The sequence below is a fragment of the Pelophylax lessonae genome (assembly GCF_965119305.1).
Source record: "Pelophylax lessonae genome assembly, chromosome: 6".
In the NCBI taxonomy this organism is placed as follows: domain Eukaryota; kingdom Metazoa; phylum Chordata; class Amphibia; order Anura; family Ranidae; genus Pelophylax; species Pelophylax lessonae.
This window is the reverse complement of record NC_138773.1, coordinates 169,228,427-169,244,931: the sequence shown is the minus strand read 5'-3', so window position 1 is coordinate 169,244,931 and position 16,505 is coordinate 169,228,427. Positions and strand designations below refer to the sequence as shown.

The following is a 16,505-nucleotide window of genomic DNA, read 5'->3' as shown; positions in this document are numbered from 1 at the left end:
AACATGTGGTTTGAACGAGCGATGAGTGAGAGAAAGCCGGCGATTGAAATAGCCGCTCATAGCGGCGCTCGGCAATGATGTCATCCGGTCTTAAAGGTATATGCGTCTCTTGTTACACAAGATGGGACGCAATTAGCAAAGGAGAAATATGGAACAAGGGTACCAGAACATTACACTCTGCTACTTAACTGACCAGATCAATATCCCCGTAGTTTACTTGACTTGATGCTATACTCTGATTAAAAGGTGTTCCTTTAATTTTTTTTAGCTGTGTGTTTGTGTGTGTGTGTATATATATATAATGTGTGTATGTTTAAAGTGTCCACCAGTCCCCTTAGCAACGAGGCCAATCAGCACTAAACCACAACACCATGGCCACCTCTAAAAAGGACGCGAATAACCGCAATTATAAAAACATAGGACCTTGTAAATTATATATAAGCTGCGATACATAGGGATAAGATATGCCCATTGCTAGGAAAGGCAACTTGACGAGCCATCTTGGGTGCTACATAGATATTGTGATGAGACTTCCCTCATTTGTGAAAGATTCAGGACATATATATGTATGTATGTGTGTATATATATATATATATATATATAAAAATGTATAGGTTTGTATGTTTTTTTTTTTTTTTATATCAAGTCCATTTATATACACATCAGATACATTGCATGCATCCCTTTCTCTCTACTGATATTATTTTTCCCAGATTCAGCATCTAAGCATGCAACACAAGCCTTTTTTGATTGCTTGAGAGCGGAGATGACACCACATAAGATTGATGTGACTGTGATAAGCCCTGGATATATTCAAACCAGCCTCTCACTGAATGCGGTGACTGAAGATGGATCCAAATATGGAGGTAGACATTTTTTTAATAAGACCATCTGTTTTAAAAGCATGCGGGGCCACATACTATGGATTTTTAGAGAGCTTTCAGGTATGTAGGCTAAATCAGTGAAACTTGACAGAGGTTCTAATCCTTCCCTACTCTATTTAAAATAAAAAAAATTAAATTGTAAGTAAAGCTAAATGTGGTTATGAAAATATTTTTAGCAGTATCAAAAGTGTGTGTTTATTATAATGAAATACTGGATACTTTAAACATTTTCTCGCCTATTGAGGTAAACCGGAATATAGAAATATAGAAACTATCTGGCCATTCTGCTACCTAGAAATAAATAGCCAAATAAGCTGTGGGCAAACTCCGTATAACCCCACCTACTTGCAGCATACCTCAGTCTTTTGCTAGTGTCTTAAGAGCATAAACCTCTTTTCTGTGCCATTTTTGCTAGCCACCAGTTTTTCTTCAGTTGAGATTTCTACTACATCGCTGCTGAGCTGGTGAAACATGCTTGGTCGAGGCTGAGATGATGAGAGGGCTTTCCTTTACACTTCTTGTCCTGTCTCCCCTGGGATTGATGACATGGTATATCAGGACACAGAGTGGCATGGGTGCCCATTTGAGATCCAGCTCAGGAGATCTGACAGCAGATGCCGAACTGAAGACCATGCAGCAGGCAGGTAGATGAAGGATCTCAGATGTGTGGTCAGGCAGGCAGAAGCTGGCAACAACTGGGTGGCAAAGGGACAAAATTAAGTACAGGGAGCAGAGCCAGACCAAGGTCAGTAATGAGCAAGCAGGGCAGGTACTGAAAAAGCAGGCAGGAGGCAGAATCTGATCACATGCTGGAGTCAGAACAGGGTTTTCAGGAACAGAGTCAACAAGCCAGGTCAGGATACAGCCGTAAGCAGGGGATTAGGTCAAAAGCAGAAGGAGCTGACCACATGGCAATGATCATGAGTCCTGCACTGCTTTAAATAGGCCATTGGACGCTTACGTCCATTCAAACGTGCATGCTCAAGCTCATGAGCATGCTTATGCGCATTTTCACGTGTAAATGTGGACTGTTCTGCACATATGTGCATTACTTTGAGCACGGGCATGAACTTTGCTTCCCTGATAGCTGGTATCTGTATGCAGCTTTCCAGGTCAACCTTTTTTCAGCTTGACTTGGGAGTGCCGTAACAGGACCCTGCTAGACTGGACATGCAGGACTAGGCTGGAATGTGACCTTTGGGTGCAGGCATCTGCATTGTGGTGCTTTCTAGACCCGTGTGTACTGGTAAACATTAGCTTTGGAGCACTCTTCAGATCCAGAGCTGTGGCACAACCTGAGGCATCCCTGTCTCTATAGCCTCACTCTGTGAGTAGGCTTGTGTAGATCGAGCAGGGCTGCTGTTAGAAATGATGGGACCCCCCCTTAAGCCTATATCATGGGGCCCTCCCTCTTTGACCCTGCCCACCTGCCTTGAAAAAATGTAAAACTATTCCAGGTACAAGTACAGCGCTGTCAATTTCGGCAGCACTTCAGATTTAAAATGTACATTCACATCAGTTCCTGCCCTCAAGGAGCTTACAATCTAAGGTCCCTAACTCACATTAATAGATACACATTCTAGGGCCAATTTAGACAGGATCAAATTAACCTACCAGCATGTCTTTGGAGTGTGGTAGGAAACCACAGTACCCAGAGGAAACCCACGCAAGCACAGGGAGAACATGCAAACTCCAGGCAAATAGTGTTCTGGTTGGGATTCAAACCGGCAACCCTAGTGGTTCTAGATGGAAGTGCGAACTACCTAGCCACTGGTAATTTTAGTGCACACAAACACAATAGAATACACAATTTTTTGGTAAAATCTAAAAGATAATGTTGCATAGATACCTAATATCACCCTTTTAAAATTGAACATGCCTGCTAGAATGACAAACTACAGTACCTAATATTCTCCATAGGGGACACTTTGATAAACTGTAAAGACTTTTGGTTTACAGTTAAATGTGAGCTTTGGCACTAGAATTATTGCTTTTTTTCTTTAATAAATTTTACTACTATCACAAGGAAAGCATAAAATCCCTTGTAATACCTTGGGCATTGGCAGGTCCTCTTTATGGAAAGATCTTGGGTCTATTAGACACTTAATCCCTCCTCTGTCCTCCAAGGCAGCTGGTCAAACAGATTTGTTTTAGAGGTTTAACAGGTTTGTTAGAGAACCTTGGTGACCAAACAGCATCATGAAGGCCAAGGAACACACCAAAAAGGTCAGGGATAAATTTGTGGAGAAGTTTAAAGCAGGGTTAGGTTTTAAAAAAAATTTGAACACCTCACGCAGCACTGGTCAAGCCATCATCTGAAAATGGAAAGCATATTGGCACAACTACAAACCTACCAAGACCTGGCCGGCCGTCCACCTAAACTGACAGGCCGGGCAAGAAGAGCATTATTCAGAGAAGCAGCTAAGAGGCCCATGGTAACTCTGGAGGAGCTGCAGAGATCCACAGCTCTGGTGGGAGAATCTGTCTACAGGACAACTATTAGTCGTGCACTTCACAAATCTGCCCTTTATGGAAGAGTGGCAAGTAGAAAGCCTTTGTTGAAAGAAAGCCATAAGAAATCCCGTTTTTGTGAGGAGCCTTTTGGGGGACACAGCAAACATGTGGAAAAAGGTGCTTTTTGGCCTAAAGGCAAAAGGCTATGTGTGGCGGGAAACGAACCTGAACACACCATCCCCACTGTGAAACATAGTGGCAACATCATGTTGTTGGGATGCTTTTTTTCAGCTAGGACAGGGAAGCTGGTCAGAGTTGATGGGAAGATGGATTAAGCCAAATTCAGGGCAACCTTAGAAGAAAACCTGTTAGAGTCTGCAAAAAACTTGAGACTGGAGCGGAGGTTCACCTTCCAGCAGGACAATGACCCTAAACATACAGCCTGAGCTACAATAGAATGGTTTAGATCAAAGCATATTTATGTGTTAGAATGGCTTAGTCAAAGTCCAGACATAAATCCAATTGAGAATCTGTGGCAAGACTTGAAAATTGCTGTTCACAGATGCTCCCCATCTAATCTGACAGAGCTTGAGCTATTTTGCAAAAAAGAATGGGCAAAAATGTTGCTCTCTAGATGTGCAAAGCTGGTAGAGACCTAATATGCAGCAAAAGGTGGTTCTACAAAGTATTGAGGGGACTCAATACAAATGCACGCCACTCTTTTCAGATATATTTATTTGTAAAAAAAAATTGAAAACATTTATCATTTTCCTTCCACGTCACAATTATGTGCCACTTTGTTTTGGTCTATCACATAAAATCCCAATAAAATACATTTACGTTTTTGGTGGTAACATGATCAAATGTGGAAAATTTCAGGGAGTATGAATACTTTTTTAGGGCACTGTATATTATCCCCCCCCCCTGCAGTATAAGGGTAAGCGGTTAGGAGCAGTAAAAAACTTATGTTTTTACCACCACCTCCCAACACAAGTGTAAGGGCCCCTTCATATGTCTTTTACCAGCACAGGGATGCACGAAGTGTTAGTCAGGAACCCTGCAGCATAACATATTGGGACACAGCAGCTGTATCATCCAGCCATGTGTCTGAGTAGAAATGAATGGGACGACGTCACAGGGATGCACGCAACACTGTGCATCCCCATGCTGGTAAACGACTGCCCAGCACAAGTGTGAATGGGTCCAAAATTAGTTCTAGTGATTCAATTCACTGTCCTTCTATGGTCATCATTATCGTCATGATTATCACACATCAGTACAGGTGCTGTGGTCCAGTGCACCTGCACTGGATGATGAATACATTTTAGCTACTGTATCAATAAATCATGGGTAACGGGCATTGCATAGGTGAAGGGGGTGTGTTTTTTAGTGACTGTATCTCTTTAATGGACAAACCAAATTCACTGCAGAGATGGTCCCCAGTTTCCTCAGACTGTGAACAGCCTGTCCTGTATTTTGATGGCTCCCGCCGATTTCCCCTGAGCCTGCCCTCTCCTCAGCACCTACTTACTGAAGGAGACAGGCAGTAAAGAAACTGCTGTGCCAAGTGCCCTGTGACCTTTTTGGTTTTTTGGTAAATGCAGCACCCAGTGGTGGTAATCCGCCTAAGTGTGGGAGAAAAAAATCCCTCTGTGCTAAAAATGTCCTAATTTGCAGTGATCGTTTCACTGCGGAAAGTGTTAACGCTGAGGGATTGTACCTTGATGTCATCCACGAGATAGAGCATTGCGTACGCACACACTGTGCTCTCGTTCTTTACATTCAGCTTTGAAGAAGCACCTTAGACACCTAAAACGCTCCTCGGTTTGTTTTTACGGTCTACCTACAGCGACTTAGTCACAGTAGGCAGTCTGACCCTAATCCTCCTACCTAGCAGCCAGGTTTTAGAGTATTTGAGGCCTAGCCTTGTATCCTGAACAACGCTGGTATCGCCATCGAGGTGCAACATGTCCAGTCCTAGACGCGTAGAAACTCCACTAACCATTACTTTTGTGCCTGCGGTGTGCCCCCTAAGGTGCCTATCACTGACTGACTAACTGGAATTTTGCCCTCTGCTAGAGTCTGGGATGCAATTTGCTTTGATGGGCGTGGCTGTTTCCTCAGCTCTATTCCTGGGGGATTTCACTGTAGTCATACAGGATTTTATGGGCCAAATAGCGCATTCGATTCTTGTTTTGGCTATGGGGCAGGAAATGGAAAGAAATCTTCTCAATGAGACACAGATGACAAAAAAATCTGACAGGGTTTTTAACCCTTCCTTACTCTATCCAAAAAGGGGAAAAAAGTTTTGCCTTTACTTTTTTTTATAGATTTTTTTTTTTTTTTTTTTAAGATCAAAGAAATGTTGCAATCACGCAGTACAATACAGGACACAAGCCACCTTGGCTTCTGTTCCTATGTTACTCTGCATTGCTTGCTTGCTAAAATAAAAAGTTGTGAAGTGGATCACATCCAATAAGGGGAGGCATGTCCATTGATCTGAAGGTAGCCTATAACCTAGGTTCTCTGAATAATCTAGCCTGTGTCCTGAATTTACAGGTAAGTCAAAATTTTATTTTTGCAAATGGGCCTGGACCAGCATTTTGCCCTTTAGCACCAGGTCTAGGTGTTTGCTGAACATACAACAGTTTATAGTTAGGGTTTACATGCACTTTTAAGGTAACCACTTACCCACTGGGCACTTAAACCCCCTTCCTAACCAGATCAATTTTCAGCTTTCAGTGCTCACATTTTGAATGACAATTACTCATTTGTGTCATGCAACACTGTACCCATATGAAATTTTCATCCTTTTTTTCCCACACAAATAGAGAATTATTTTGGTGGTATTTAATCATCTTTGGGTTTTTTCATTTTTTGCGCTATAAATGAAAACAGACTGAAATTTTTCTATTTAACCACTTGCCTACAGTGCACTTTCACCCCCTCCTGCCCAGGCCAATTTTCAGCTTTCAGTGCTCTCACACTTTGAATGACAATTGCGCAGTCACGCTACACTGTACCCATATGACATTTTTATCATTTTTTTCACACAAATAGAGCTTTCTTTTGGTGGTATTTCTTTCTGTGTGCGGAGAGGAAGGTGTCAGAGCCCCGCTGCTCTCTATGGGGAATCGGATGAGAGCAGACCGCCTGTCCGCTCTCATCCGATCCGATCCCCAGGACGGATGGAAAATAGGGTTTCCATCTGTCCGGATTTCACGGACAGGATCGGATGCGGATGGCAGCGGGTGTCAGCGCTGACATCCGCTGCTCCATAGGGCTGAATGGGGCATCCGCTCAGATCCGCCTAAAAAACTGACAGGCCGATCTGATCGGAACGCCCGTGTGAAAGAGCCCTTACTTGGAATCTTAAAAATGTCAGTGTATCTAGCATACAAAAATAGAAATGAGATAAACCAGAGGTATTCTGGAACCAATTGCTGTGATTTTGATGAAACAATTGAACCCTTTCTACAATGGTAAGTGAGAAGAACTTTTAGAGAAAAAAAAAAAAAAAAGATGGATCAATAAAGATAGATCATTTAAACTTTGGGATCGTTGTAGTAGCTAATGACAGAACGTATTATAAGCCATCCTTCCCTCTACCTGCACAATACCAACAAATCCGGGAGGTTAATGAGCCAGTTTCAGTGAAAATGACAAAAAGTTGGATATTTTTTAAAGAACGCTCTGAAACCTCAATCCACCATGGTATTTTGGGGTGGGGTCACAGTTTATGGTCTTGGAAAATTATTTGGAGGCAAAGGTATCTGCCAAAAGAGACAATAGTAAATGCTAACTGACAGGGTGCTCACATTTTTGCACATGCAATTTTTTATGTATTACGTTTTGTTAAATTGGCTGTAAGAAAATGATGCATTAAAATTTGTTGACCTGATTAAAGCTCAGCTCTAGTTGAAATGTATTTTTAGGTTAGAATGGCTTTTAATTCACTCCTTTTTGCTGTGATTATACAAGACAAAAGGAGAGCTCCCCAACAGGCACAAAGACGGCAATATAAACTTGGTTAAGGAAATCTGCTTTTCTCTTACGTCCTCCGACAGTCGCCGCCTCCTCTAAGTCATCACAATGGGGTAATGTCCACCTGTCCGTAGGACCAGCTAGGCATATAGACTTAGTCAAAAGACAAAAAGCATTAGCATATACACACCCACGGGGGCTGTCCCATCTGGCCAATACCCCCCCTGCATCACCACTCCCAACTCAGTTTTAATCTGCCTAGCATCAGGACTAGTTAGGCTCTCCTTGTGCTGGGGCTTTAGTCTCAGCCTTCCTGATCTTTTATTTGATTTTCTTTGAAAATGTCAGTTTTTTTTTTCTCACTTTACTAGCTGTTTATTTTGTCAGCTTTAGTGTTAGTTTAGTCTTCGGATGAAGATGGATCATGTGGTGCTGGGATTCGGACTGGCCGCCCTGGTTCTCCAGGGCACTGAGGGTCAGATGGACCCCCAGCCCGCCATCGAGCGTTCAGCTATGGTTCGCCCTGGCAGTAAGAACGACCCATCCCTGTTCGCTGCAGGGATGCAGCCGTGAGGTGGCTACCTCACAGGACTCGTCTGCGGTACTGCAGCGTCATGTCCCTGGCTCACGGCACTCCCTGTCAGATGAGGATAGAGGTTTATCCGTGCATAGAGGCTTCCCCATGCCATCGGGTACAGGTAAGTACTTTTCTGTGTGGGGCCTCTGTCTGGGGTGGCAGTCTGTGTTGCTGTGTGTCCCCATGTCTGTGCCTGTGTGACTCCCTGTGCGATCCCTGCGGGGTTCGTTTTTTGTACAGATATGTCTGATTGCTGGGGGTCCCTGTGTCACCTTAGGTGCATGTTTGGGGGTACAGCCGTGTGTCTGGTGCAGCGCCCGCTGCGGGCGAAAATTTGCGCGGTCCACCATGTTTTTTGCTATGCACACTGTGTGGCCCCTCTGGGGCGAGTATACCGCTCGTTTTTGGCGCCATCCGCCGCCATTTTAGGGGCGGGAGAACGATCGGTTCGGCCGCATGTCGGCGGCCATTTTAGTGAAGCCTCCTATGCTTCCCTATGGGGCAGCCATTTTCCCTGAGGTCTGGCTTATAGCCAGCCCCTCCCAACAGCATTTCCTTTTTTCTCTGCGACAGCACAGGCACAGGTAGCAACAATCTGCGGGCTCTGCAGTGTATCCCTCTCAGTCTTCTTCTGCATACTGCTTCTGGCTCAGTTTTTCTTTCTCCTTTGGGGGTCTTCATTGCTGTGACAGTAGCGGTGGGCTGCGCACTCCGCAGCGCTATTTAAGGGGACAGTACACTGATTTTTTGCACTGTAATTTTTTACTGTATTGAGCCATGGATTCTCAGGAAAACCAGTTTCCTCCAGCTTTGGTGGGGGGCCCCAGTTCTCCTGTGGCCCCGCTGCGACCTGATCTGGCTGCTGTAGTTGCGACTTTAGTGGCAAATGTGGAAATGCTGATGTCTGAACGGGCTGCGAGAAAACGGCCCAGGCTGTCTCTCTTCTGATTCAGATGGGGATATGGCTGATGCTGCTGCTGCGAGCGTGCCCTTTTCAGGGTCCCGCTCATCCCTGGACCCCCCGGGGTCTGAGGGGGAGGCTGAAATTGAGGGTGTTGACACATCCTCCCCAGGGTCCCCTGATGAACGGGCGACCATGGATGAGTTAATTGTTTTCTGTATAAGAAACTTTGCATTTAGAGGGTGAGCCTCTTTTGGGACGCGCAGAACCCGCAAGTCTGCGCAGGTTTTTCCCTGCCCATCTGCTTTTCATTACACTGTTAATGAAATGTGGCGCACGTTAAAACGTCCGTTTCGTGGTGCCTAGTCGGTTCAAATTGCTTTATCCTTTTGCGCCGGCTACGGACTCGAGTTGTGTGTGCCTCCACAGGTAGATCACACTGTGGCCGTGCTGAACAAGGCTACCTTAGTTCCTATTGAGGATACTCCGGTTTTCCGGGATCTCACGGACCAGCGGTTGGAGTCTCTAGCCCGCCATTCCTATACGGTGGCGGGTTCGTTGCTCAAACCCATTTTCGCGTCCATTAGGGTGGCTCAGGCGGTAGCTGATTGGATCAAGGTGCGTCGTAGCTACCGGGTGTCTGATGACGTGCCGCATGCCCGACTGGAAATGGTGGATCAGGTCCACCAAGGAGTCATGTGTCTGTGTGATGCAGCCTTAAATGAGGCCCCCTTGGTGGCTCGCCTCTCGAGTGTCGCGGTGCTTAACCGGCGACTGATATGGCTGAAGAGCTGGTCGGCCGACCAGTCCTCACGGTGAACTGTTGCTGATTTTCCCCATGTTGGCTCTCTTCTTTTTGGCGAGGCGTTGGATACCCTGGTAAAAGGCGTCACGGGGGGCAAGAGCACTATACTGCCCCAGAATCCGAAGAACAAGTCCTTCCGAGGCAAGCGGGGTTCTGCGCCTAGGTCTAATCAGGGGTCCTTTCATGCCTTTCGGAACCAATCCATGGGCAAGCCTTTCAAGGCCCAGGGCAACCAGAGGAAGCCCTGGGCGGGTAAGCAGAAAGCCGGCAATGCCGGCTCGGCGGGACACTCCGCCTCTGCCTGAATGGGCGCCCTCACCCGTTTCTGGGGTGGGGGGACGTTTGCGCGGTTTCCTCCAAACCTTGGCTGCTCCGGATATCGGACAGGTGGGTCCAGGAAATCGTTCGATCAGGATGCAAGATCGAATTCCTTTCAAGGCCGGCAGACAGATTCTTTCCCTCCAATCTCCATCTGCTTCCGGGGCGTCTGCAGGATTTGCATCGGGCGGTGCAGGACCTGCTTGCTCAGGGAGTGGTTGTCCCGGTGCCTCATCGGGACAGGTTTCGGGGTTTTTATTCAAATCTGTTCACTGTGCCCAGGAAAGTGGGCAAAGTGCGTCCTATTCTGGACCTGAAAGCACTGAACCGATTCGTGCGAGTTCGAAGGTTTCGAATGGAGTCTCTCCGTTCGGTTGTGGCCTCCTTAAGGCCGGGAGAATTCCTGGCTGCGATAGATCTGAAGGATGCGTACCTGCACGTCCCCATTTTCGAGGGTCATCAGCGGTACCTTTGGTTTGCTATTGCAAAGGACCACTACCAGTTTGTGGCGTTACCTTTCGGTCTCGCTTCGGCGCAAAGGGTGTTTACCAAGGTGTTGGTACCAGTCCTGGGCCTGCTACGGGCCCAGGGCATTGCGGTCCTGGGGTACCTGGACGATCTGCTTCTGAGATCGAGAGCCAGCCAGGACCTTGTGCGCGATCTGTCCATCACGGTACAGACGCTCCAGGAGTTCGGATGGACCATCAACATTCAGGAATCAGCGTTGTCTCCGTCGCTTCGCCTTCCCTATCGGGGAATGGTTCTGGACTTTGCTCAGGCAAAGGTATTCTTGCCGGAGGACAGCTCCGGACTTTGCGGGACGTACTCAGGTCCCTCGGGGACAATCCGTCCTCGTCACTCAGGACCTGCATGCGGGGCCTGGGGTTGATGGTGTCGACCTTCGAGGCGATTCCTTTTGCCCAGTTCCACACGCGGGCTCTCCAGACGGAGATCCTGGCCAGGTGGGACTACACCCCGGCTACACCGAAAGGTGGAAAGCTTCGTGGCAAGACCGCGCAATCCGTTGGCGGACGCCTCGGATGCGTTGGTGGCCCCTTGGCATCAGTATCGTCTGCTGTGCGCCTTTCCTCCGATTCAGTTGCTATCCCGGTTCCTTTGCAGATTGGCCTCGGAACCGCACATGGTGATTCTGGTGGCACTGGACTGGCCTCGCCGGTCCTGGTACGCCGACGTTGTTCGCCTGGCAGTGGCACCTTCGTGGCGCCTGCCTCTGCGGGAAGATCTCCTGTCTCAAGGTCCGATCTTCCATCCTGCTTTACAGTCGCTGGCTTTAACGGCCTGGCTGTTGAGACCCAGGTCTTGAAGGACATGGGTCTATCCTCTGAGGTTATTCCTACCTTGATCAAGGCTAGGAAATCTTCCTCTGTTAAGATCTATTACCGTACCTGGAAGGCCTACTTCACCTGGTGTGAGTCCAGGGGGTTTCCCCCTTGTTCTTACTCGGGGTCAAGAATCTTGGCTTTCCTCCAGTCTGGAGTGGATCAGCGCCTGGCGCTGGCCACAATAAAGGGCCAGGTGTCAGCACTGGCGGTCCTTTTCCAACGCCCTGTGGCGTCTCGTTCCTTGGTGCGCACATTCATTCAAGGTGTGCGACATTTGGCTCCTCCCAGGAAGGAGCCTTTACCTCCATGGGACCTGAACTTGGTCCTGTCCGCGTTGCAGCGGGCTTCCTTTGAGTATATCAGGAAGATGTCGTTGCCTCTGCTGTCGAAGAAAGTTGCTTTTCTTGTGGCGATCACTTCGGCTCTCAGAGTGTCGGAGCTGGCGGCGTTGTCTTGCCGCTCCCCTTACTTGATAATTCACAGGGATAAGGTGGTTTTGCGACCACCCCCATCCTTCCTTCTCAAGGTGATCTCGGATTATCACCTTAATGAGGACATTGTCCTGCCTTCGCTTTGTTCGAAGACAATACATCCAAGGGAGATTGCCTTGCATTCCTTGGATGTTGTCAGGGCGATCAGGGTTTACCTGTCGTCTACAGAGTCTTTTTGGAAGACGGATTTCCTCTTTGTCCTTCCTGAGGGACCTCGGAAGGGCATGGCTGCGTCCGCAGCGACTGTTGCCAAGTGGATCAGTCAGACCATTGAACAGGCTTACGCCTTGACGGAACGGGTTCCGCCCTTCCCTGTTAGGGCGCCCTCTACCAGGTTTTTGAGTACTTCCTGGACCTATTGGCATCGGGCCTCGGTGGCCCCGGTGTGCAAGGCGGCGACTTGGTCGTCGGTGCACACGTTTTTTTTTCCAAGTTCTACAAAGTAGACATTCTGGCATCAGCTGATGCTTCTTTTGGCCGCAAAGTTTTCAGTGCGGCTGTGCCATGATGGACCCTTGAGTTTTTTTCTCTGGGTCCCTGGCTGTTGGCATTTGCTTTCCTGGGCTGTTGCTCCTGTTGAGCTTGTTTTTTTCTCTGTTGCCCAGTTGGTTCTTACAGTGCATGTAAGATTCCTTTCTCTGATGTGGGTACTGCGCTGCCTTTTCTACGGTTGCATCTCCCACCCCTCATGTCTATACTGCTTTGGGACATCCCATTGTGATGACTTGGAGGAGGCGGCGACTGTCGGAGGACGTAAGAGAAAATTGAATTTTTGTAAAATCTTACCATAAAATTCCTTTCTCTGAGTCCTCCCGACAGTCTCCGCCCCCGCCCCTCTTTTGTGGGGTTCTTATTACCTACTGCTATGCTACCAAACTGAGTTGGGAGTGGTGATGCAGGGGGGGTATTGGCCAGATGGGACAGCCCCCGTGGGTGTGTATTACGACTAAGTCTATATGCCTAGCTGGTCCTACGGACAGGTGGACAATACCCCATTGTGATGACTTAGAGGAGGCGGCGACTGTCGGAGGACTCAGAGAAAGGAATTTACGGTAAGATTTTACAAAAATTCATTTTTTTTGAATTATGGATTATTTCCCATTTGGGTAGATTTCCTTTGCTTTCTGTTCTAGAAACCACACAGCAAGTGAAGGAAGATTTCCCAAGAGGCAACAAATTCTAACCTCTCCCCACTCTATTCAAAAGGGAGGGTGGAAGGGGTGTTACTTTAATTCATTCACATATCTTTAAATTTAAGCTTGAGCTGTGGAGCTTTATACATTTTTTTTTTTTTTGTAACGAGGCAGATCAGGAAGGTCTGTAAAACTTGAAAGGAAGCGGAGCACTCCACTTGCTTGCTACGAATGAAAACACACAATAAACATGCTGTTTTTTGTGTGGGACAAATCAATGCTTACTGTGAACAGTCCTATTACACAGTCTTCTATTGCATGGCGCAAATGAAGGATTGCAATAAAAAATGTAAACTAATAATGTGTTTTTTTTTTTAAATGTAAACTAATAATAATGTGTTTTTCTAACTGTGTTGCATCTTTTTATAGTAATGGATAAAACCACAGCTGAAGGCAGAACCCCAGAAGAGGTTGCACAGATTGTGTTGCGAGCTGTAGGTGAAAGAAGTAAAGAGGTTCTGATAGCTGGACTGGTGCCCACACTAGCTGTATACCTGAGGCCACTTGCTCCAAAGATCTTCTTTTCTCTCATGGCGGCAAGAGCTAAAAAGGAGCGGAAGCTGAAAGATGCATAGTGTGTTCAGAGCCTCTGCTGGGAGCAAAGACAAAACCTGTATAGTGACATTGAATTCAGCCTTAATTATGATGGACTAGCACAGCGATGGCAAACCTTGGTACCCCATGTTTCGGAACTACATTTCCCATGATGCTCATTTACACTGCAGAGTGCATGAGCATCATTGGATCAATGTAGTTCCAAAACATATGGGGTGCCAAGGTTTGCCATCCCTGGACTCGCAGTTATTGCTGCTAAGTTTAGCATGCTTTCTGTGTTCTGAGTTTTACAGTAACATACTGTAATTTGTAAATGTTAACTAAATTTTATCTAAATAAACTTGGGGAAAAAAGATTGGTCCTCATCTATATTATATCCATACAATAGGTAAATATTTTCACGTGCTGAAATAAGACACATCTGTCAAACCTGCCCCGTAAAGTAGAACTACAATCGGATATATTTCTTTCATGTTACATTGCCCTGCAAAAGTATTCGCCCCCTTGAACTTTGCGACCTTTTGCCACATTTCAGGCTTCAAACATAAAGATATAAAACTGTAATTTTTTGTGAAGAATCAACAAGTGGGACCCAATCATGAAGTGGAACGAAATTTATTGGATATTTCAAACTTTGTTAACAAATAAAAAACTGAAAAATTGTGCGTGCAAAATTATTCAGCCCCTTTACTTTTAGTGCAGCAAACTCTCTCCAGACGTTCAGTGAGGATCTCTGAATGATCCAATGTTGACCTAAATGACTAATGATGAGAAATAGAATCCACCTGTGTGTAATCAAGTCTCCGTATAAATGCACCTGCACTGTGATAGTCTCAGAGGTCCTTTTAAAGCGCAGAGAGCATAATGAAGACCAAGGAACACACCAGGCAGGTCCGAGATACTGTTGTGGAGAAGTTTAAAGCCGGATTTGGATACAGAAAGATTTCCCAAGCTTTAAACATCCCAAGGAGCACTGTGCAAGTGATAATATTGAAATGGAAGGAGTATCAGACCACTGCAAATCTACGAAGACCGGGCCGTCCCTCTAAACTTTCAGCTCATACAAGGAGAAGACTGATCAGAGATGCAGCCAAGAGGCCCATGATCACTCTGGATAAACTGCAGAGATCTACAGCTGAGGTGGCAGACTCTGTCCATAGGACAACAATCAGTCGTATACTGCACAAATCTGGCCTTTATGGAAGAGTGGCAAGAAGAAAGCCATTTCTTAAAGATATCCATAAAAAGTGTCGTTTAAAGTTTGCCACAAGCCACCTGGGAGACATAACAAACATGTGGAAGAAGGTGCTCTGGTCAGATGAAACCAAAATCGAACTTTTTGGCAACAATGCAAAACGTTATAATTGGCGTAAAAGCAGGGACAGGGAAGATGGTTAAAATTGATGGGAAGATGGATGGAGCCAAAAACAGGACCATTCTGGAAGAAAACCTGATGGAGTCTGCAAAAGACCGGAGACTGGGACAGAGATTTGTCTTCCAACAAGACAATGATCCAAAACATAAAGCAAAATCTACAATGGAATGGATCACAAATAAAACATATCCAGGTGTTAGAATGGCCAAGTCAAAGTCCAGACCTGAATCCAATCGAGAATCTGTGGAAAGAACTGAAAACTGCTGTTCACAAACGCTCTCCATCCAACCTCACTGAGCTCGAGCTGTTTTGCAAGGAGTAATGGGCAAAAATGTCTCTCGATGTGCAAAACTGATAGAGACATACCCCAAGTGACTTACAGCTGTAATTGCAGCAAAAGGTGGCGCTACAAAGTATTAACTTAAGGGGCTGAATAATTTTGCACGCCCAATTTTTCAGTTTTTTATTTGTTAAAGTTTGAAATATCCAATAAATTTCGTTCCACTTCATGATTCTGTCCCACTCGTTGTTGATTATTCACAAAAAATTACAGTTTTAGATCTTTGTTTGAAGCCTGAAATGTGGCAAAAGGTCAAAAAGTTCAAGGGGGCCGAATACTTTCGCAAGGCACTGTATAGCGGAACTTTACTCTTTCAATCAACGTTAACTCTTTTTTTTTTTTTTTTTTAATCCTTATGCTGCTAGTCTTAGTAAACATATAGGAAGGTATATTTTTATATTTACTTGTTTCAAATAACATCCTTTTTTTTTTTTTCTTTTTTTACATTTCTTTAGTTAGTTTCTGACCTAGTCTAAAATAACATACATTTTGGGCTGGTGTGAAAACATGCTGTATATTTAGGAATGCGTTCAGAAATAGGTAATTGAGGAAAAAAAAAAACTATTAACACTTCTAAAACTAATGAACAGAAGAGAAATCCAAATCAATATTTGTGACCACCCTTTGCTTTCAAAACTGCATCAATTTTTCTAGGTACACTTGCACGCAGTTTTCAAAAGGTCCCAGCAGGTAGGTTGTTCCAAACATCTTGGAGATCTAAACCACAGATCTTCTGTCTAAGCTCCCTCTGTCTCCTTGTAATCCGAGACAGACTCAATGACATTAAGATTAGGGCCCTGTGAGGGCTAAACCTGCACTTCCAGGACTCCTACTTTTTCTTCTTTACACTGAAGAAGGTTCTTTAACCACTTGACATGCGGAAGATTTATCTTCCTTTATGACCAGGCCATTCTTTGCGATACGGCACTGCGTTGCTTTTTTCACTGTACTGAAAAAAAAGTTTAATTTTTCTCCCAAATAAAGCTTTCTTTTGGTGGTATTTGATAACCACTGTGTTTAAAAAAAAAAATAAAAATCCCTATAGGCGTATATTGATTGACTTATGCAAACATTATAGCGTCCACAAGCTATGGAATATATTTATTTATTTTTTATTTATTTTTTATATACTAGTAATGGCGGCGATCAGCGACTTATAGCAGGACTGCAATATTGCAGTGGAAATTTTGACACTTTTGCCTGAAACCAGTGACACTAATACAGTGATAAATGCTAAAAAAATACGCACCGCCACTGATGAGAAAAGGTATTTAGCAGTTTATAT

At 45.4% G+C, this 16,505-nt stretch overlaps 1 protein-coding gene and 1 long non-coding RNA gene across 3 annotated transcripts in view; one reads left to right on the top strand and one right to left on the bottom strand.

Annotated features, from left to right (window-relative positions):
- DHRS7B (dehydrogenase/reductase 7B) overlaps positions 1-13,600 on the top strand; it is a 93,423-nt gene extending 79,823 nt beyond the window's left edge. For both annotated transcript variants that reach the window (XM_082261205.1, XM_082261206.1), the window contains exons 6-7: positions 714-866; positions 13,320-13,600. In XM_082261205.1, coding sequence (XP_082117331.1) covers positions 714-866; positions 13,320-13,525 — 359 coding nt within the window. In that variant the 3' untranslated portion in view covers positions 13,526-13,600. The remainder of the gene's footprint in view (positions 1-713; positions 867-13,319) is intronic.
- Positions 1-16,505, bottom strand: part of LOC309558193 — a 1,089,490-nt gene that overhangs the window by 804,387 nt on the left and 268,598 nt on the right. The window lies entirely within an intron of this gene.